General features: G+C 40.6%; 2 protein-coding genes across 3 annotated transcripts in view; both read right to left on the bottom strand.

Moving 5' to 3' along the window:
- LOC123958557 (C-myc promoter-binding protein-like) overlaps positions 1–22,812 on the bottom strand; it is a 158,167-nt gene that overhangs the window by 67,632 nt on the left and 67,723 nt on the right. The gene's annotated exons all lie outside the window — the stretch shown is intronic.
- LOC123958560 (proline-rich receptor-like protein kinase PERK2) lies at positions 20,520–22,555 on the bottom strand. Its single transcript, XM_046031965.1, has 2 exons — positions 21,258–22,555; positions 20,520–21,219 (listed from the first exon to the last, which is right to left on the bottom strand). Exon 1 carries the CDS (start codon positions 21,976–21,978, stop codon positions 21,298–21,300), a length of 681 nt encoding a protein of 226 aa, XP_045887921.1. The 5' UTR covers positions 21,979–22,555; the 3' UTR covers positions 20,520–21,219; positions 21,258–21,297.

Genomic DNA, 22,812 nt, shown 5'->3' with positions numbered 1-22,812 from the left:
GCTGAAGTTGTAGTAATAGTATTAGTAGTCGAAAGAAGCAATGTGAAATTAGGACAAATGCACAAGCGAAACTTACACATTGAAGCTAATCCCTACAAAACTGAAGTTTTGTCACATTGAGCTTAATTTTTTGGAGGGCAGAGCAAGACTAGCTGTTCTACCTTGCTCCGAATATTTGCGCTAAGTTCACTATCTCCTGGCTCTACCCCCCATAAAATCACATTTTGTTGTTTTTACAGTACAGAAACGAGATATATTGTGTTAATTACTAAACATTAGAGGTGCTGGTAGGTGGATTTTTATTTACCTAGCTGTTTCCTGCTGTTTCTAGTCTTTGTGTTAAGATAAATGGCTCCTCTTGGCTTTAGCTTATTTAATGGACAGATTTGAGAGTGGTAGGGATCTTGTCATTTAACTCTCTGAGCAAATAAGCATTTTCTGAAATGTAACAGGAAAAGGTTGTTGCTCCTACTGAGGTTTCAGAAGCAATAGAGGAGGCACAGAAAAAATTAAAATAGATGTTGTACAGAGATAAAAAATTGTAAAATTACAATATGTAGAAACTGAGTGACGATATTAGATGAAGTGCAAACTATATGTACTATTTATGAAGAACATGGGTAAGAGCAGATATCTGTGGTTTAGCATGTGGAAGCCTTTTATGTTATAACGCTGCAGAAAGTGCAGTCTGGAGATGATGGTAGAATTTGTTAAACACTTCTTTGTCAGGAACAGGAAGAAAGTTAACAACAAAAAGTGTGAACATTTATTTTGACACATGTATTTTAGTTCTGTATACGTACAGTAAACATCACTCAAATGCAGAAGAAAGAGACATTTGTTGTCTCTTTGACATGATAACTTGTTGATTAGCAGCACAGGTAGATGAAAAGAGAGCAGAGGGAACTTTCATGGTTACTCGGATGACACAGTGAGCCCATGGCTGACGAACTGTTGAATGACAGCTGGCGGGCCCTCGGGGAAGGACCTGTCTGTCAAAATATATTGTAAGTGTAAGTGACATTATTAGGAAAATGCTGTCACCCTGTGCTTATGTAATGTCTAAAGTTTGAAATGATATATTCATAGTAAACAAACTATTAGAGTGATGGGTGGCATGTTTTGTCCAGTGATTATGCATAATTGTGTTTAATAATTCCCTCGACACACAAGCAGACAAACCAACTGCATGTTTGTTTTTGTCTCCAGCCATCACTCTTTGTGTTGAGTAGGTCACCTCCGAATATTCATCGCCTCTTATGTCATCAACACGGATGCAATTTGTGGCAAAACATCTCACTCTTCACTCTATGGTCGCATATTGCCAACCCAGACCGGCTTGGCCATCAGGCATCCACAATGGCATAATTATGGAGTATTAAGCCATCACAATGACACATCAGTCAAACAAGATATGCAAAATGCCAGCGAGCCCTACTTGGTTTACCCTTACTCTTGTCAGAATGGCCTGAATAATGGAGGTTTGTTTGCTGCTGGATTATAATTACGATTGGTATTTATGAGACCCATCAAGCCCTCAGTCAAGATGATGCTGCATTTGAAGGTGACTCTGGAATGCATCACATCAGACTGCGGACACAGTGAAACAAGGCTTTCAGACAAGCTGTCTCCTCTCACCAAGCCTTTTAAATCATCATCACTCTAGCCAGCTGTATGATCGTTCACATGATATATCACCTGTTAGAGCTGCAGCTTACGCGCCACCAGCAGACAGTGACAATGAGTCTGGTAGCGCGCCGTTGCTCGTTTCAACAGCCACAGTCGTCTGACGCTTCTGTTTCCTGTTATTAAGCTATCGCTTCCATGCTGTTGTGTTAAGCATCACTTAAACTGCCAGTTAGGTTTAGGTGATGTTTCTTTAGGCCCTTTTTTGTCCTACTTGTTGTTTCAGTGATGTGGCCAGTTGAATTTTTCATAGCCTCAATCAGCTTGAAGCAGCTTGTTAGACTGAAGATTCTGATAGTGCTTTGATTCTGCTGTCCGTCCAAATGTCGCCCAGCTAAAGCTCAGCTGTCCACATTTATACAGGCCCAGTAAATTGGCTACTGGTCACATTTAAACTAAAGGAAAAATCTATCCTTGTTTGTGTATCTACCATTCCTACTGTTCAGATTGTGATAACATTGTACTAATTGTTGTCATAGGTGGACACCAGTAGACGGGCGTTACAACAGAATTCGTAGAATTACATCAGCAATCAGACATCATTTTGGTCTTTTTTGATAGTGGCGTGGAGAGATAAGAGGAAATTAGAGGAGAGAAAGGAGGGATGACATGAAACAAAAGTCCCCGACTGGACTCGCATGATCAGTATCTTAGACCGTGATCGGATGGAAGTCAAATCAAATGTTGAAGGTGCACTAGGCCTGGTAAATAACTAAATATAATCGTTTATTGATTTTTCATTGGAATCATATTGTAAAGATCTTAGTATTTCATTAATCTTAGTATTCTCACAAATAGATGTTGTCTTAATGGATGATTCTAAGCAGGCTGTATTTAAAAACTGAAATAGTTGTTAAAATTTGTGTTTTACCCATATGAATTGTAATGCATAGCAGTGGTACATTTGTCATATTGTGCTATATGTCAAAATATGAAAATGTCCTTTACATATCTCAACATCTAAACAGCTAATTTGGTTATAACTAATAGATCTGATGACCCAAAATATTTGAAAAACATTGGGACAATTCTGGGGTATATTTTTCTTACTGTCAACAAAACCCATGAGAAGATAAAAATCAAAATGAATTGATCCCACTAACAAGTGCTGCTATGCATCCAAGCCTCATATACTGTATCTTCTTCTTCTGTGAAACCATAGACCTCCATTGTTGGTATTAAAAACACATCAGTGAGCCACACTGTCGCTCTAGGTGACATGTTCCTTCATTATCATGTGCATGTAGTTTATTTTGAGTCAATCCCAAACACACCCCAAACACAGTCCCACTGCTGTAAATACTAGAGCACCAAATGTGTATTAATCTCCAGTTAATAAAAACAACAGTCCCCAACCGGTGCACTACTTACTCTTGTTTGAGTAACACTTGCTAAACTCAAATAAATACAATGCCGAGCAGTTTTAGGAAATGACTGAGCCCCTTTTTTTAAACAAATGAAAGTATTCAGTTGTGGTTACTGGATGGGCTTTGGGCTGAGAACCACAGTCAGGGTAGAGAAGTTGAAAAGTAACGAGTGAATAGTGCTTAAATGGTTTGTTGGTCTTTTTCATGGTATTTGTTGCCAATGACAAAAATATAGACTATTGCGAGCCTTTTACTGTGAGGTGATATTCAGATTAAGCTGTTTACGTGAACCTGTACCCCGAGCATGACAGTAAGAATAAACCAATTAACAGAATGTTTATTTATTTGTTTAGTCATTAAGTTCTGACTAAAGAAATTGCATTGTGCCAGTTAACAAAACAGAAAAAAAAACATGGAAAGTGTAGCTGCCAGCTTTTAAGACTAGGAACAGAAATGATTTTAGGAATAACAGTGAAAGACTGCAAGATGCCAGATCTTGTTAAAACAACACCCTGTTTCTCATACTTGGAGTGGGAATTTAACTAGGTTATACTAAGCAAGTTATGACATGAACATGACAAATTACTACCAGGACAGCAGGATGGTTGGTTCATGTAAAAGTGGCCACTGTGTACACACAGCGATGTCCTTTTCCTCCCAACCCCTTTGCCCCATTCCTTTGTTTCTTTCCTCACTCCTCTTTATGTGCCACAGCCACTTATTTCAGTTAGAGGGCAGGTGTGTGTCTGGCCTCAGCTGGGCATTATCCTGGCCTAGATTGTCCTTGGACCCCCATGTCTGTCTTATAACCTTGGCTGCGGCCACCACCATATATATCATCGGCTATCCTTAGAGCTTTCCTTACCATTGATTAATCCACTTTAGTCTGATTCAGATATGATTAAAGGCAAAGCATCAAAGCATTTTATGGAGGTAATTACTCACTCATTAGCCATATGTTTGACAAGTATGCCCTCCTGGCATTGGAAGCCTCTCTATTAATCATAAACAGAGATCTGACAAAAGGAGATGATGAAATGATGAAATATATATCCTGATTGAGAATCAGTAAGATTATATTATTGATGGATTACAGAGCAAGCTGTCATGAAATAGCACAGTCTTTACTTGATGTATGACCGCCGAGAATATATTTTGGGTCATCTCTGCTGCCACAATACTTCTTCACAGACCATGTTGCAGTCATCATTATCAGTCTGACCTGCTCAGGGAGTTTTTCTCCCCTATTCAAACCCCCAGATGTCAACACATACAGCTTGTTATAACTGAAACAATCTAAACAAATGATCTCACCGGCCACCTCAACATGTTTTCCTCCATATAATATGAAGATGATACCCTCTCCCCATGCCTACCCCCCTCCCTCTTCAAAACAGCCACCCACTCTCCGTCTCCTGTCTTCCTGGGCAATCTCCCCAGGCTGCGAGGACAAGACAGGACAGGAGAGGATAAATTACAGCCACAGAGCCTCAGCTATCTCTCATGCTTTCATTTGCACCAGCAATTAATCAGCCATCACTGGAGAGCTCCTACATGTCAGGCTGAGGATTTTTATTAGGGATGTCCTTTATGGGCCTTAATGAGACTTATGTCTTCCTTGAGTATTTCATTTGCTGCACATAGCTTGGCTGCTAGTAACCTTGAAGTGAGGAGATTTTCCCCCCACTTTTCCCACAACAGTGAAGCTTGGCAGGGCTTTGTTACTCACCTCTCAATGATCTTGACTTGATTCACTCTTTCATCCACTGCCTCCCTCACTGTTACAAATCCTCCTGTCTTGCACTTATCTAATTTTAGATACAATTAAGGCTGATTTGTTTTGTTTATTCCGCTGTTCCTCCTCACTCCAGTTTTTAAATACAGTGCTAAGTGAGTTATTGAAAAGGTGGCAAATCATCTTACATCTGGTGAAATGCAGAAGTAGACAGTTATGCATCTCAATAATTGCTTCTTGATGATTCAAATAAAACGTGTAGGGCATGATCTGTCAAATACAACACTTGGGCTGACTTTGTTATCATTAGGATTATCATTACATTTGAGCCACAGAGCTGAAAACCTAATTTCAGCTTTTTTTCTTTAAACTATGGGCTTCTACATGAACAAAGTTGTAAGAGTTTTGGTTATTTCAGGAGAGATTTTGTGTTTTTCTCTCTGCTCTCCTCTTGGGTTTAAAGTGGGCAGGGCTGATTTAAAAAAGTCAAGTATTTCTGTGCAGGAACAAGTATTTAGCAACATTTGAACAGTTGTGGGCTTGTTCGCTTACATTGTCGGGTCACTGTTAGTCAAATGTGATGAAACCACATGCACACAGTCCTGATGAGACACAGCTTTTTTTAAGGGGTAAACTCTTGGTAAATAATCCCTCCATCCATCCGTCGTCAACCGCTTATCCTGCGTACAGGGTAAATAATACATTGGGATATTTTTTCAGAACTTCAACTTTAATTAATTGCTTATTTAGTCAGGGGTACTTGATGTTATAGAGATTTAAAACCAGGGGGTTTAATACAGCCAGACAACCTTTGAAAAACCCAGAGGGTTGTTTAACACTTACTGCTGTTCTGAAGGTAAATCCAGAATTCTCAAAGACTCCTCTACGTTTTACATTAACAGCAAGAACATATCATTTCCGGCCATGTGGATTAGTGAATTCAGTCACATGTCGAGAAAGGTTTAAAAATCTTTTTTTTGTGTGTGTGTGTGTGTGTGTGTGTGCACAACAGAGGCAATTTTTTTTCATTCAGATGGTTAGAAGAGTTTGAGGATTGTGGAAAAAACCTCAGAACAGCAGGAAGTGTTTTAAATGATCATCTGTTTTGTTTTTTTAAGATCTCCAGGTATTTATTTTTTTTAGCTCTGAGACTTAAATATGATGGTATGCATGAAAGGCAGAGTCTGGGGATAGCAGATATGTAGCCAAAAAGCAGATGTAGAGCTGCTATTTCTCTGTGGAACAAATAAATAAATTTCAGATAAATTACTCTTTCCAGTTTAATTACAAACCAGTGCTAACTTGCAGAATGGCCGCTGTATATTTTCTGAAGAAAATACAGGGCAGAGGGCAGCAAATGAAAAATCTTCTTCCCCCCTTTGGCTATTTTCTTCTTTTATCGTTGTGTAGTTGATTTTGAAGCTGGCTGCTCTGTTTTGTGTGTGCCCAAACAGCACCATCTACAATCACAGTGAAAATACTCAGGAGTAGGCGTCACACGGTTAACCCATAACCACAGAGTCAGCCAGTAAGAGGATATGGAGGCCATCTGGTAGCATTTTTACAGTATGGTGTGGCAATGTGCCCATGTGTGCTACAGGAAGGGTCGTATCACGGTCATGAAAGAGAGAGTCTCTGGAATTCTCCAAGGGCGCAGACATGAATATTCTCAGTCCAATTTTCTGGGTCAGACATAAGCTCAACCAAAGCACATGACCTGATCACATCTGTCACCAGGTTGTGCAGCGTGGATGATCAAACTATATGACCTTTAAAAACTTAAATGATATCTTAGCAGTTCTTTAAGCTGCATTTACAGTGATGTGATGAAACCATTTGGGGGGAGAGGTTTTAAAATTACAGTGACTGTCCTTGTTTCAAAGGCACCATGTGTTAATAAGTAGGACATTTTACTGGGCTGCTACAAAGTTTGGAAAGGGTTTGAGGAACTAAACTGAAACTAGGAACTGAACACTATTATGACGTAAATGACAGAAGAAAAATAATTTAATTGTTAGTTATAGGTCATAACATAAAGGTTATTTTGAACAGGAGTGGAAAGAAGTACATTTGCGCAAGTACTGCACAAAAGTACACTTTTGAGGTAATTGTACTTTACTTGAACATAACCTTTCACTACATTTCAGAGGGAAATGTTGTATGGTTGTATGACTTATTTTGAATTATAACATCAGCACTGATATTGACCCGACCCAAACACAGAAAAAAGAGGGGCCAACCAAAATACAATGTGGCTTTCTTAGAAAATAGAGTCAATACAATTCTAAGGGAGATTACAAAAGCATGACTCCCACATGGAAATCGATGTGCTTCCACCTTATCTTTTCACTTCTGACTCCCCTTGAGGAAATATTGTTCTGTCTTGTTGTACATCCTATGTACACTCTTAAAATATTTAGCAATTTGAAACCCTTTTCCTGCATTTTTACATGCATTTAGGGACTACCGTAGCCAATACAAAATCCAGCAAAGTTGGTCATCATGCAAAATTCTGCCAGAATAGCTGCCTTACTTTCTGTATTGTTGGCTAAAAAGAATCACATTAAGTGTGTGTGTGTGTGTGTGTGTGTGTGTGGGGGGGATTTGAGAAATTATGCCTCAGCTTAAGTTTCAGTTCAGTCAAACTTCACACACACGCACACACACACACACACACACACACACACACACACACACACACACACAAATATGAGTCCATCTCTTGCTGACCGCACATCGATGGCCAGCTGTGTTCCCTGTTTGACAGCCAGGTGGTTCAGACTTTGGAGCGCTGCAGCTTCAGTTAATTAAGGTTACCCATTTGGATCTTGTCAATGACTAATTTGTAGATGAAAAAGAGTCAAAAACTTTTTTCTTACACCAGCAGCCTAAGTGTTGTTTTTTTTTTTTTTTGTCTTCTTTAATGGCTTGGGTTTGTCAAGTGGAACAGGACTGAATAGTGCATGCAGTCCAGTCTTCAGATGTATGTATGAATAGAAGTTTACTCTGAGAACTGCAGTAGCCGAAAATCAATATTGAACTTAGACAAGCTATTTACGGTGCCTTGATAATGTTTGACAGAGGCTGACCCAGCTTTCAGTGTGTGGTTAGTATGAAGATATCACAGACTAGTAGAGCTGCAACAATTAATTGATCAGTTGATTGGCGATTAAAAGGATTAAAATGGTTGCCGATTGGCTTCAGGTTCTTAAATGTGAGGATTTCATGCTAATATGACAGTTGACTAAAACCAGCAATTTGAAAACGTCTCCTTGGGCTTTGGAAATTTATAACAAGTATTGTTTTTATTATTTGTTGACGTTTTATGGACAAAATGAATCAAAAAAATTGGCGGATTAATCGATAATGAAAATTAATTAATAATCATTAGTTGCATTTAAACAACTATTTTAACCCCCATTTAAATCCCAGCAGTATTTACATTTATTCATTTAGCTGATGTTTTTTATCCAAAGTGACTTACAATTGCTACATATGTCAGAGGTCGCACACCTCTGGAGCAACTAGGGATTAAGCGTCTTGCTCACGGACACACTGGTGTCTCACAGTGGATTTTAACCCGGGTCTCTCACACCCAAGGGATGTCTCTTTTCCACTGCTCCATCACCACCACCCCAACTAAGAAATGGTTGTCTTCATGAAATTGTTGGCATTCATTAAATAAAAATATTGCCCAAAGAATGCCCCAAGATGAGCTTACAACCATATTATAGTGTGTTAAAATCATGTATTGTCTACTACTCAATGTCTGCTATAAAGTAGTTCAACTGTTACCATTTTTACAAATTTTAATATTTAGAATTGACATTTCTTTTAAATGATGCTCTGTCAATAGAAATAGTACTTAACATAAGAAAATATGCAGCTCCTCAGATAGAGAACCACTGACATGGTCTGAAACCACAGAATATAATCACATTATTAAATCTTTAATATTAAAACTGGAGCTGCACTGTAGAACAGGAGAGATACTTTGTGAACCCAAAGAAGACTTAATATTCCCACATACGCCTTATATTCTGTGATATTTATTATATATACCCATACCCCTGGAGGGTCTTCCTAGATCACAATCAGACTATATTTCACAATTAATTATCTGTCGAGAAATGCTTGTCAGTCTGGCTTGAGAAGAATACAAGTCATATACTTGTAAATACATGCATTAATAGGCCTGGATATAGTAAAAGTCCATGGGGGAAGCCTTCAGCAGTTGAAAATCAAATGATGATTGTGACTTACTGAGACTGTGAGCTTTTTGCTTGTGCAAAATCTGGCAGAAAATGAGGTGCAGTCTTTTTTCGTTTTTCTTTTTGCATTTTTAACCCAATTAATTTGTAGTTTGAGGTGTGACAGCAGTAAGAAGCAAAAGTGGAAGAGCAGAATAATCAAATGACTTCCTCCCTGGGAATTAATAAACCAGAAAGTGCTAATTTCACCTTTGATTGCGTGCGGTGTTTAATGCCTAAAGAAGGCATATCTAAACTTCTCATCATGTGCCCAGTGTGCCTACTGTTTTGTGCTACATGCTTTATACTGTGCTGTGCCCTTGGCAGCAGAGAACAAACGAGGGGGGGGGGGGGGGGGGGGGGACACGTGACCCATAATGTTTAGACATTGATCTTTAATCAAAAAAGACAGGAAACATCTGCAAATATTTCTCATCTAAGCTCTTAAATGTTTAATATTATAAATAGATAAATGAGGGCAACACTGACATTGTGTGGAGGTATTGCCTGTATTAGCTTGTACTGTAGGTCTTCTGTGGTCAAATGTTTCAAATATACAAGGATAGATGATGTTTACAACATCAGCTAATACTCCCACTCATTCTTTCACCAGATGTTATTATGCACCTCCTTATTTGTAGGACTGATGTTCATATAAAGATAAACAGTCCAAAATATTTATGAACACTGGGCTTGTTTCTGACCTTTCTAGCATGAAATGGTGAAATGTCTGCAGTGACGAAAGCAGCTACACAGCTTTTTTAAAGTGTGAAAATGATTCAAATCTGAGCCGTATGTTTGATTTGGGTGTTTTTATTTCCAAACCCGTGACGTTAAAGCAGCTCTACGTAAGCAAAAATGTGGGTGGGTGATGGTGATGACACAGTGGACGAGACACATGCCTTTGGTGTGAGAGACCTGGGTTTAAAATCCACTGTGAGAAACCATTGTGTCCCTGAGCAAGACACTTAACCCCTAGTTGCTGCAGAGGCATGCGACCTCTGACATATATAGCAATTGTAAGTCACTTTGGATAAAAGCGTCAGATAAATGTAAATGTCTTGAAGTCAATCATCTTATTATATAACTAAATTAAATTGAGCAGGGGTGTGTTTGATTTCTTATGAACTCAGCCTTTCCTTTGTGAGAGGAAAATGGTATTGTTTCTTTTTTTAAAGTTATACAGTGATGATATAAACTATGACTGCAACAAACAATTATAAATGCCATTTTTTTTCTCGATTACTGCATAAATCATTTGGTCCGTGAAACACCCATCACAGCTTTTCAAAAAAGCTACAAATACTCAGGAACCCACAGATATTTGGCATTTTCTTTTGAAATAATGACTGAAATGATTGATCAATTATCAAAATAATTGTCTGTTATGGACAAATCTGGTAACCGCCTTATCATTACAGCTCTACTTTAATCTATGTGCGTCCCATTAAGTTGCAGTAAGTAGCCAATAGCATCACTGCTACTTTGAACATTAAACACATAGTTTGAACTGCACTACACAAACAAGTCTACATCGAGAAGTTATTTACACGATGAGACATTTGGTTCACAGTTCAAAAAAAACCTGAGCCATCACTCAACTTGTAAAAGGAATTTACATCTCAACTAACTGAGGCATTCAAATAAAACTGAACCTTGCAGTGCCTTACAAGATTCAGGGGGCAAATAAAGAAGGCAGACTGAGTAACTTTTCAGCACAGCCACCCACCAGCTGCCGGAGCATAAATAGTAATGTATCATTATGGCTGCGCTAAGGGAAAACACCCTGTGTTTTAGTTCTTTGTGGAGATCATGTGGCAATCGGTGGGAGTGTTCATGGAGCTCTCGCTTAGAAAAACAGGCTAAATTAGACCTTTATGATGCAGCCACGTAGACCCTCTGAATCTCACAATGACAGTTATGGAGATTTTTTTACTTGTGTTATTTCTACTTTAAGGGAACAGTGTTTTCAATGCAATTGATTGTGCTGGCACTGGAAGCTTATGAAATTGACCTTGAAATTAATTATTCATATATTTTTATTTATATTCCATAAATATCACACAGTAGATTTTCTTTTTTTGTTTTGTTAAAATAAGGTGATGGTGGTGAAAAAAGAACGTTCAATGAATCTATCTGTTTTGCTGCATATACACTCGGCTGCAGGTTTGTCTGGAATGAGCTCCGTGGCAGATGACTCGGTGGTGTGCCCCCCCACATGATGCAACGCACCGCAAGTCCATATTTCTTTGAACATAGGCTTTTTATGGCAGTCTACCAAATGTTTCTTTTTTGTTTGTTACTGTTTTGTTGCCTTTCTTTTGTTCTGAAGTTTAGCAGTTGCCACAAATATACTGTCTGTAGATAAAAGCATTAGTGTTAGTATTGCTATTACTTTTCTAATTAGGATTTGTATTTGATGTGATATTAAGATTGGATTAAATCCTAAAAATTCCAATATACGTGCCAAGAATTGTAATACAGTCAGACACAACACAGTATATTCTTATGTTATCTCACTGTCTGTGCTTTAATCTTAAGATCTAGGCAACACATACCAAAAGAGAGGCGAACACCAATGATAAAATTTGAGAGGAAGTGATTTTTTTTTTAAACAGAAGATTGCATGTATGGTGGTTTGGGGATTACAGGTTGATTGTTTCTTCTTTGAATATATAACTTTTGAAGGTGGAATCAGCAGCTCCACAACATCTGAACGATTACATAATATGACTTATTTTTTCCCTTCGAAGAATGGTGCTGCTTTGGTTCATCGTGTCTTAAGCACAGTTGATCATCAGTATGTCCTATTTCTTTGCAGCATCTTTTTTGGCCCACGTATTTCTGACATAGAAATATTTGGCTGCCATGTTGCCTGACAGAGTGCTGATGAATTCCTGGAATGAGATCCATGAAGTGGCCTGTTTTCCCCAAGTGAGAGCAACTGTTAAATATGCATGGCTGAAAAATAAATGATGCAGACTTCTTAGGAAATGTTGATATTCATGAGCGACGTACGTATGATATACTAGTCTGTTTTATTTGGTAGTTTCAATCTCGATGAAGCTGTCATCAAGACTCTGTTTCTAGGTGTGTACCTTCCACAAAATGGAAGCTGCTTTGTCTGTGTGGCCAGTTAACTTAATCTTGCCTGACTATGGATGTGTTAAAGTATAGATTTATCTATTGATGAGATGGGACGTAGATAGATTGTCTTTGTTTCCCCAGCAGGGTGAGTAATAAGTGATTTTCTCTTTGCCCCTTTGATTTGTCAAAACAAGTTGGATTTTATGACTTATCTGGCTTGTTCGATTCTTTTCCACCACAGTTTTGCTCATACTTCTACTACATTCTGCAATGACCATATCAGAATATCCATAGTATGCATTTGATATCTCTGCATCTTTATGTTTAAACCAATACCAACCATTCAGTATTCAGCAGCTCCAAAGAGTTCCAAGGCAGTATAATTTTGCGTTAATGATCTGGATAAGCCGATGATTAAAAACAACAGAATCAAGAGCTGCATGGCTGATGCAGGGGCTAAACACTTACCTACCCCTGCAGAGATCCAGGTTCAGTTTCTGCTAAGTCTTGCAATCCAGTTCACCCAATTGTCAGTGACTCGTTCATAAATGCAACCAGAGACAGTCAGACACGGTCCTAAAAAACCTGAAAATAATTAGACTTGAAAAATTAGACTTGAAAAATCTCCATCAGAGAGAGAACATCAACACCGGCAGCCACATGATGCCAACCAATTTAGGAGCAGCCTCAGTTAAGCAGAGCAGCAATACATGTAATTTCCCATCCACTTCACTGTGTCACTTTCAGACACTCATGGCTGTAAGGATAGTAATGTTGATCGGTTCACCACTGTGGTCTGGAATGAAATATATTGAAAACTATTAAATGAATTTGCCATGGCAAGTACAGATATTTATGGGAATGAAGCCCACTGATTTAGATGATCCCAACTTTTCTTTTAGAGCCATAAGCAGGTTGATATTTCTGCTTTTTAGTAAATGTCTCAACAAAGATTCAATGGATTGCCAAGAAATTGGGTACAGACATTCATTGTTTCCAATGGATGAATCCTACTTCAGGTCAATATTTCAATTTGTCCAGTACTTTATACCCAAATACCTGCAAAATTAATGACATTCTCATCAGCATGTGTTTAATGTTAATTAGCAAATATTTGCAACACAATAAACTGGTGAACATGGTCAATATTATACCTGCTAAACATCAGTATGGTTGCGTTGTCATTAGTTGTTTCCATCAACATTTTTTCATGAGCATTTTGATGTATTACATTAGAAAAGAGCTGAAGGAAATGGCAAAATTTTGAAAAAATATTTTTATGCTCACTTCTACTTTTTTTTACTTTTTCATAAAAGAATTAATGTGTTAAATGGGAGATGGATACACCTTTGCCAAATAATTTCTCTCAGATCCATTGTCTTTCGGTCCATGTGACTGGTTTTGTTTCCGGTTTGCCTACTTCTTGTATTCTTGCATTTTCTGTTATTTTTTTTCTTTTTTGTGATATTTCAAAAGTTTGCTTTAAATTTAATTGACAGTTAGATGGAAACAGTACACAGTACAGGCTAAAATATGGCATGTTAGCATTCTGATGCTGGTATTTAGCTCAAAGTACAACTTCAGAGAGCTGTGAGGATGGCTAAAGTAGCTTAGTCTTTTATCCATGTGATGATTATTACACACCAAGTGATCAGAGCTGTTAAACCCGAGACCAAAATACAACCCAACCCTACTTTACTGAGTGTAGTTTTGACCCAGCCCAACTCGAAGTCCGACTCCCAGGCACTTTTAAAGTGGGAAAGATCATAGAAGATAGCTTGAAGATCTGCTTGTCTTAAACCTTGAACAGATAACGGATCAGAGGACCAGGGCAAATTGCTAACAGGAGGCTAGATTTTAAAATCAAGTCAAGCACTGAACTAAACATCTGGAATTTGATGAGGTTTAAGTCCCCTGTTCTTCTTTTATTGCTTTGTTTTTGCAGTTGAATGTCCCTATCTTTACATTTATTAAATGTTTTATTGATTTTCACACACCTTCAAAGGATAACACTCTGACATTCTCACTTCTCAGTCCCAAAACCACAGTAGCTCGAAGTTGTTGATGAGAAACAAAGCAACTCAAAGTTTTATACAAAGCTTTTCATTCACACTTGAAGCTGCAGTTCACAACTGTCAGAAATGTAGACATAGTTCAAACAGCCATAGTTTTGACATCTTCACTGTTAAAAAATACTGAGAAGAACTAAAGATCAATTCACACTCACTTCACACCTCACCCATCATGCTGAGCATCTACTATTATTTGAAATGATACACTTAAAGGCATTCACAGGTTTCATATAAATTCTCTGAAAGGAAGATGTTTTTGTTGTTATTTCCCGAGCGGTGTATTCCAGTATGCAACCACGTGTGCTTTTCAAGTACAAGTCAGAGGATTTCCAACAAAGTAATTTACAAGGGAGCAGATCTGATTTGTGTGCTCGGAGAGTATAATCATTAGCTGTCGTAACAACAACATTGGTTGCTATAGCAATGACAGAGACATATGTGCATGGCGGCAAGCATGTCCAACAAAAGCTCTTAGGTTACAACATTATGGATATTTCAGTCAAATTAAGTTTTAATTGCATTGGAAACCACCTTTGTAACCATTATCAGCACACCTGTCATGGACCCTCAGTTGACACTATTTGAAAATATTTGAACACATGTCTGCTCTTTTTCATCTACATGGATGCTGCTTAAATTTAACATAAGAATACTGAGTATATGCCTAAGCCATAACAATACAGTGTCACTGTTCAGTAAGCTAGAAGCTGCAGGGATTAAATCGGTAACCTTTTGCTTACTGCATTATTTTTCTAAACATAAAGAGCAGGCCTGCATTTATTTATTAAAGTCATTATTTGTTTAATATGCTGATTATTTCCCCGATTAATTAAGTGATTGCTTGTGTGCATAAATTGCCAGAAAATTGTGAAAATACCCATCACATTTCCCCAGGTGATGCCTTTAAATGTCTGATAAGCAGTTCAAACCGCAAGGGCATTCAGTTTACTATGTTAAAAGACAGTGAAAACCAGCAAATATTCACGTTTGAGAAGCTGGCACCCAGAAGAAAAATTTAAAATATGTAATTGTTGCAGATTAATTTTCTGTCAATTGACTGATCACCTAATTGATTAATCTTTTCAGCTATAACTCAGATAACACTGATGTTTTTAAAGTGTTGCTCCTTTTTGGGAGCAGCTTCAGTTGAAGCCAGTGAAATCTTTATGTGAATTAAACAGCCTTTGACTTTTGAAGGTATCATAACTAATTCAACTGGCTCAAAATTCCCTCCCTTTTATTTGAGCGTGAAACTTGTTCTCTGTACAGTGCCATTAAAAACTCCAACAACACAGTGTCTCAGATTTTACAGGTTTTCATTACAAAATATGTAAATATTCATTCTGTGAATATTCAGGCAATATTTGAAAACATAAAATCCATTCTGGCTCACTGTCACACTGTCATGGCTTACTGAGACACTTGAATAGAGTTAATGTCATTAGTAACACTTGTGTTTTTCCTGCTTTGACAAGTCAAAATGTCTGCACGACTCTTACACCAGAGATCGATACTGGACCATTTCATTAAAATCATGGGTGTCTCATTTCGGTACAAACCCTTTTTTTTAAGCATTTGGAAGAAATGTATTTTTTATGTTTATTTGGCATTCATTTTGAAAATATTTCAATAAGTAAAAAAACATATATTTATATATTTTCTGAGCTGCAGGGTGCTTTTATGAGTCATCTTGGCAATGTATGTTTAAAGGAAGCAGCTTTACTAAAGCAAAATCCTAAACATGAGAAAATATACATATACAATATGTGTTTAAGATCTCCCGCTGTGACAGACTTTTAGAAAAATGTGTTATCATTCATTTACACATGAAAACTGTGAACCACAAATTTCCATATGATAATTTTGTCACGTCACGGTAATATGGAGAGACGATAACAGAGTAATATTGAAATATTGCCCATTCCTACATTCAAATGTGTTTTCTATCTTACCCCTCTCATTTAATCTTTTTGATTGTAGGACACTGTTTTCTTTTTATTTCCGGCGGTACAAGACACTAGTTGATGTTGACGAAAACAGACTCTCCTGTGGCTTTAAGCTCGCGTTCACCCTGAACCATCTCATCTGATATTCTCCCTATTCCTTTTCCCCTGGATTATGAATAAAATAATCATTGTTTGCTCAATGAAATTTCTACCCCACTTCCCTCCACTGATGATTATCTTGTTTAAAGTATATCAGCTGGAAAATATACTCTGTAATTTGAATGCCAATGATTCCTCCAAATATGTTTGGGGAGAAACATAATATTGTGAGCTCTTATTGCTTTTTTATCTTTGGAAATGCCTTTGCAGTTTCCATTCAGAGGCTCAAGATGGTATGAAATGTGCAATTAGACAATCCTTGCACCTGTGAATATGACCTTTATACTGTGAGAATAGACTCTGACAGTTTGCCTGTCTGATCATTGTTTTCTGATAAACAAAACTGTGTGTGTGAGAGAGTATGTGTGAGAGTGTGAATGGTGTTGTGTGTGTGTGGGGGACTGCTGGTTAGCCTTGCTCTGCTTCAGCATTGGCCTATAGCTCTCTTTGCTCTACCAGAAGCTTTAATGAAGATGGCCAAGTGAGAGTTAGTCACCCCTCTCTTCAGAGCTCATGGAAGCTTTTGCCGGCCATTATGTTTCCTCGAGGGCTCTATTTTGTAAACACATATTTCTCGGTCTGTGCGTGTGTATGCTGCAATGAGTGTGCGTGTGTGTGTGTGTGTGTGTGTGTGTGTGTGCATAGGGAGGGCTCTCTTTTGGTTTGGGTGGGTGGCCTGGGTCAGTGGATGTGTGAATTGAATGACTGTCAGGTTTTTACACTGCAGCCTCTCCTGCTAATGCTCAGCCATCTGGCTGTGATGCAGGCGTGAAGTATTGAACTCTCAAATGCTTTTCTAGAATTTTCCAGACAGGTTTTTTCTGAGAGAGAGAGAGAAGGAGAAAGACAAAGAAAACACACGATCATCTGTGAACGCTCTCTAACTGTAAGTGCTCCTTTTTCCTTCATCTGAGCCCCTCACCCATTAACGATGGGCGGTTAAAAAGCTCAGCAAAATGCTCCAGAAGTCTAGCATCCCCATCAGCAATGTTTGGACTGATATCTCCCCTGAAGGATAATTGAGTAATATTCAATTGTGATCGCTTTAAGTCTATTCAGTTTCTGCATCAGTGCTGCAAAAAATTTGCCTTATAACTACCTTTTGTGTCTACTGTAAGAGTTGAAATTAATAATCTATCCGTGGTTCTGCTGGCTTGAATTTCTGGAGTGAGTTAGACAGATGGTTATAGCTGGGATTTCAAAGTGATGGAGTAAAACTAACATTGCCTGCCTTCGCCAATTCTAATTCTTTTATCCCAGCGAGTTGCACTTAACGAAAGCAGTCCCTTGTTGCCTAAATGAAAGTGCACAACAAAGCAAATCTGCTGACTGTCACTACTCAGCACATCAGCCTGCTTGGGTGCCACACCATACTGAGCAGAGCAAAGTGAAGCAGCTTTCTGCACTCGACTGCTTCTTCCTTCAGGCTGGCGGAGCTCAGAGTCCTGAGAGGTAAATGGATGAATGGAGGCTTTATGGAGATGAGGAAGTGTAATGGTACTCTCTTTTCAATCCCGGTGGCTAGAACAGTAGCTCTCTGTGTCTTTTATCAGAGACATGAAAGGAGGACAATAAGCCTCTCTGCTATCAACAATATGGTGTCATTTGAAGCAGATTATCCCTCTGTTGAAGTAGAGGAAAATAAAAGACTAGGAGACAATGGATAGAGTTAAGAGCCAAGGTTTCTCCTCCCATGAGGAAATCCTCCTTTCTGCTTTGTCTTATTTCAAAAATCTAATCTGCCAAAGTGCCCACTCATTGTCATGTGTGGAAACATTTCACACTTACTTTCCTTATATAAATGCCAAATTTAAAGTTTTCTAAAGGCACAAGGCAACTTAAGGCACTCTCGTTTGTCCTTAATCTGAATGAGTCTCAAATGACTTTCTTATATCCAATTAATGTTATCCCTGTGCCCACTGATACTACTGTCATTTTGCTCATGTCATTTTGTTGCTTAGTTGTTGACAGCAGGAAGGCAGTAATGCTGGGTAGATAACGACTTAACTGTAAACTAAACAAAAATTCATAATAAACTAAATTTAAATTGGAGCAGCAGCTGTGTGAAACCCATGAACTAATAAACAGATTCATCTGACAGTTTTTCTTAAATTTGACCTAATTTAACATCACAAGGTAAATATAGCTAATAAACTGACATCAGTGAGTTCACTTACTTTAAAAAAAATGTTTGTGTTATGTAGTATGTAAACACAGTTTGTGTCAGGACTGTAACTGCATGCACTCCATTATTAGGTGAGAGGTGCAACATTGCTTCACCAAGATGTGCTTCAGTTATAAAAAACAACAGCAACAAAAAACACTAAAAACCAAAAGTATCTTCTCATATAAATGTAGAAATACAGAGGGAAAGAATAGAGGGGGCACCTACATACAGAGTAAATTCTAACTGTCTGTTTGGGTTTATTCTTTGGGTGCTTTTAACACGTCCCCTATGTGTTCTTACCTGTTCAAATTAATTATGGTGCATTTGTCTGTACAAAATGCTTGTTTTTTGTTTCTACCTATTTGTGGGCCACGAATAGTCTGGACCAATATTGATCATAATGAATTATTTCTTTTTGACACCAGAAAAGATAAACAAACCATAAGTTAAGAAATGTGCTGCATGACCTGCTGTCAGTCACCGATATCTGATTTCCCCACGTGGATCCATGTAGCACAGATGATGCAGGATGACAGGAGCCAAACTGTCCAGTCAGTGAGTTACCTGTCATCCATATGTCAATGCTTACAGCTCTTGATGTGTTTGTAAATGTCAGTGTGAGCAAGAACTGGACCAAAAACTGGACAATTTTGGGCACCAACTGCCCCCCCCCCCGGCGAGGGAAATATGCATAAAATACTATAGACTGTATGTGACTCCTGGGTTTGAGTTAAAAGGTGCTTAGCAGCATATACGTGTTGTCATATTAGGCTCTGTCAATTTAAGAGGGTAACTTCTGACCCTGAGCTGTGACGGACTGTGATGTTTTTGATCTTGAGGTAACTTAATGACAAGCTGCAGAAGACAGAAAAGTGTAATTTACTTAACATACAGACAGTTAGTAGCCTGGCTAGTTTATAATATGTGTGTCTCACTGCTACACAGTTTTGTGTATTGTACTGTGTGTAAGAGCTATACAAGTCTGCAGATAGCAACAGGTTATCAATATCGCTAACAGCAAGCTAATGTCAAATGGACACTGTCCCACTGACCTGACCTGTTAAGCACCTTTGGCTTTGAGGGAAACCGTCCTGTGACTGTTTTCATCTTCATCTTTCTGAGAGGATTGTAAAACATGAGAACAGCAGGAGTAACCTGGATGATGCTGTGAAACTGGGCTTATGATTACTTTAAAGTGTAAATTTCACTGCCCAACACACGCGATCCATTGAGCAGCATAACAAACAGGTGGAGCAAAACAGCTACGAGCTACGAGACAGGCGGATTGTAACTTTTATTAAACTACATGAAAAAATTAGTCGGCAGACTCTCTGAAAAACTCCAGAGTCATCCAGAAGTTTGCCCAGAGGATAAACCGCCGTGCTGCCTTTCTCTTTACATGAGCCCTCCGCTGTGGTGAGTGAAAGCATCTTTTATCATCCTGACTCTGTGCTATTGCGCCGTGCATGGACCAAATTGTTGTGCTGGATTGATTGATACTAGGCTATGGATTGTGGTTGTTGTTAATAATGTTGATAATTGTTGTTTATTATCCAAGATTATATTATATTAAGAACTCGCTGGCTGTATGAAAGGTACAGAGCCAAAAAGGGGATATATATTGGCGGACATTCTTTCCATTTTGATTGCTGGATCTCTGTGGAAAGCAGCTCTAGATCTCTTAAACCTTGTCTGTTGTCGACTTCAGTGGTGTTGAGCTTACTGCTCTTTGCTTATGGCCCTGTTGGCTCATTTTATCTGAGCTTGGTTGTGTCTGCTTAAATATTGCATTCTTAATTTAGATTTGTGACAGTGGTACTGTAACTTGCGTAAATTAACTCCTCTCAGTGGAGCCATGACTTGTTAAACAGTGGCGAGAGAGTATTGTAATTTTACTGGCATCTATGTTTTGAAACCATTTTTATAAAGTTGTATAGTTAATGACACAACTCTGTACAGACACATGTATATTTCAGTTAGTCTAATATTGTTATAGGGTTGTGTGGGGACAGAGGACCCAAAAGCAGCACTCTGAGGGAAGGAGGTTTATTGAGGGATAAAGGGGTAGAGGGACTGGAGAGGAGAGAGGTGGATGTCAGGGAAACAGGCACGGGGAACCAGAAAGACTGGGGGCCAGGGAGCCGGGGAACACTGTGGCCGAGGAAGCAAGGAGCGGTGGGAGAACAGGGAGGACGCCGTGGGGGTAGTCTGAGGAGGAGAGGGCCGGTGGATGAGCCCAGCCGACTGAACGGAGGACGAGGGTGAGTGTACCTGGGAGGGAAACAGACAGAGAGACAGGGTTAGAGGTGATGGCGACAAAGCACAGGGAAAATGTGAAAAAACAAGAAACATGAAAAGCCTGAACACGGAGGTGGTACCGGGTATGGAGCAATGATGATCAAGCCAGGATGGTGTGGAGAACCGGGGTTGAAATACAGGCAGGCATGAGGTGATTACTGGCAGGTGTGGCAGGCTGACGAGGTGGCTGATGAGATGTAGGTGCAGGTAGTTGGCTGGGCTCAGGAGCAGAGGGAGAGAGAGCACACGGGAGAAAACACAGGGAGGCAGGCAGGGAACAGAAAACCAAGGAAAAAGTGGAATAACTAATAAATAGGAGAAACAACCAGGACACTCACCGTCAGCTGGGCTGCCACCACAACAGGGCCCCCTCCTCAATGGACGCCTCCCGGCAGCCTTCCCACTGGACAAGGCGGGGCTTGGCAGACGAACAGAGGGAGGAAGTCCTGGACCCCCACCAGTCGGCTGGTGGGGGTCCAGGGTCCAAAACCAAACAGGGAATTCAGGGAGGGCTTCAGGACTGGGAAGGGTTAGGGGAACAGGCAGGGCCGAACTGAAAACATAGGGCTAGACAGGGTGCCAGAGGGTAGAGCTGGGAGGCCAGGGGGTTCGGGCGGACCAGGGGAGCCATGGAGTTCAGGGGGGCTGCCCGACGACAGAGTAGGGGAGCCAGAGAGTATGGGCGGGCGGCCCGAGCGACGGGCTATGGGGGGAGACGACCTCTCCAGAGGCATGGCGACAAAACATGGCGACCGGGGAGCCGTGCGTGCGACAGCAGCGGGGGGAGTCGAGCACGAGGCTGCTGGACTGAGGGCCTTGGTGCGAGGAGCAGGGGTCGGCCGGACCACCGGCGGGGCTGAAGCCGGTCGATCCGCCAACAAGGCATGGGGGCTAGCGGCCCTAAGGGGCAGGGGATCGGGGGGACAGGCTGGAGGCGCTAGCCGTTTGGGGATCAGGAGGGATAGGCTGCGGGCGCTAGCAGGCCGGGGAATAGGCTGGGGGCCTGCGACGCTAGCGGGCTGGGGATCTAGGGAGAGTGGTACATGTTGGCGGGAGCCGTGATGGCCACCACGGAACCCAGAGAAGACGGCCGGGCGGGTTCCCTCAAACTGACAACAGGGGTCAAGCGTGGTGTCGGGCGGACCCGGGGAACAACAGGCAGGCCGGGCACCAGAAGGGTCTGGCAGGGTGCTAGTAGCGCTCGCAGACATGGGAACAGGCTGGGGGCTGGCGGCAGGGGTCTGGCTACACAGGGAAATGCTTCCCAGCCTGCAACTAGAGGGTTGGGTAGGAGAACACTGGGGGCTAGCGGGGAGATGGAAAAATCTGGCCAGCCACTCTGGGACGGCGTCTCAGCCACAGCCTCTGAGAAACCTTTACCTGGCCAAAGGTCAAAAGCGCCAGGTTGTAGCCCGTGTGAGTCGAGCCCCTCCACTTTTCCTCCAACAGCTCCTTGCACAGCTGACTGGCTGCCTCCTGAAGGGCGGTTGCTGGGTCCATAGTTGGCTTGATCGTTCTGTTATAGGGTTGTGTGGTGTGGGGACAGAGAGGACCCAAAAGCAGCACTCTGAGGGAAGGAGGTTTATTGAGGGATAAAGAGGTAGAGGGAGTGGAGAGAGGTGGATGTCAGGGAAACACAGGCATGGGGAACCAGAAAGACTGGTCCCCATGCCGGGGAACACTGGGGCCGAGGAAGCGAGGAGCAGTGGGAGAACAGGGAGGACGCTGTGGGGGTAGTCTGAGGAGGAGAGGGCCGGTGGATGAGCCCAGCCGACTGAACGGACGACGAGGGTGAGTGTACCTGGGAGGGAAACAGACAGAGAGACAGGGTTAGAGGTGATGGCGACAAAGCACAGGGAAAATGTGAAAAAACATGAAAAGCCTGAACACAGAGGTGGCACCGGGTATGGAGCAACGATGATCAAGCCAGGATGGTGTGGAGAACCGGGGTTGAAATACAGGCAGGCATGAGGTGATTACTGGCAGGTGTGGCAGGCTGACGAGGTGGCTGATGAGATGCAGGTGCAGGTAGTTGGCTGGGCTCA

This window comes from Micropterus dolomieu, linkage group LG20, assembly GCF_021292245.1.
Source record: "Micropterus dolomieu isolate WLL.071019.BEF.003 ecotype Adirondacks linkage group LG20, ASM2129224v1, whole genome shotgun sequence".
In the NCBI taxonomy this organism is placed as follows: Eukaryota; Metazoa; Chordata; class Actinopteri; order Centrarchiformes; family Centrarchidae; genus Micropterus; species Micropterus dolomieu.
Note: the sequence above shows the minus strand (reverse complement) of the source record. Positions and strands in the feature narration are given on the sequence as shown.

What these genes read in the sequence shown, in the direction of transcription:
- LOC123958560 (XM_046031965.1), bottom strand. Translation starts at nt 21,978, where the DNA reads ATGTCTGCGAGCGCTACTAGCACCCTGCCAGACCCTTCTGGTGCCCGG.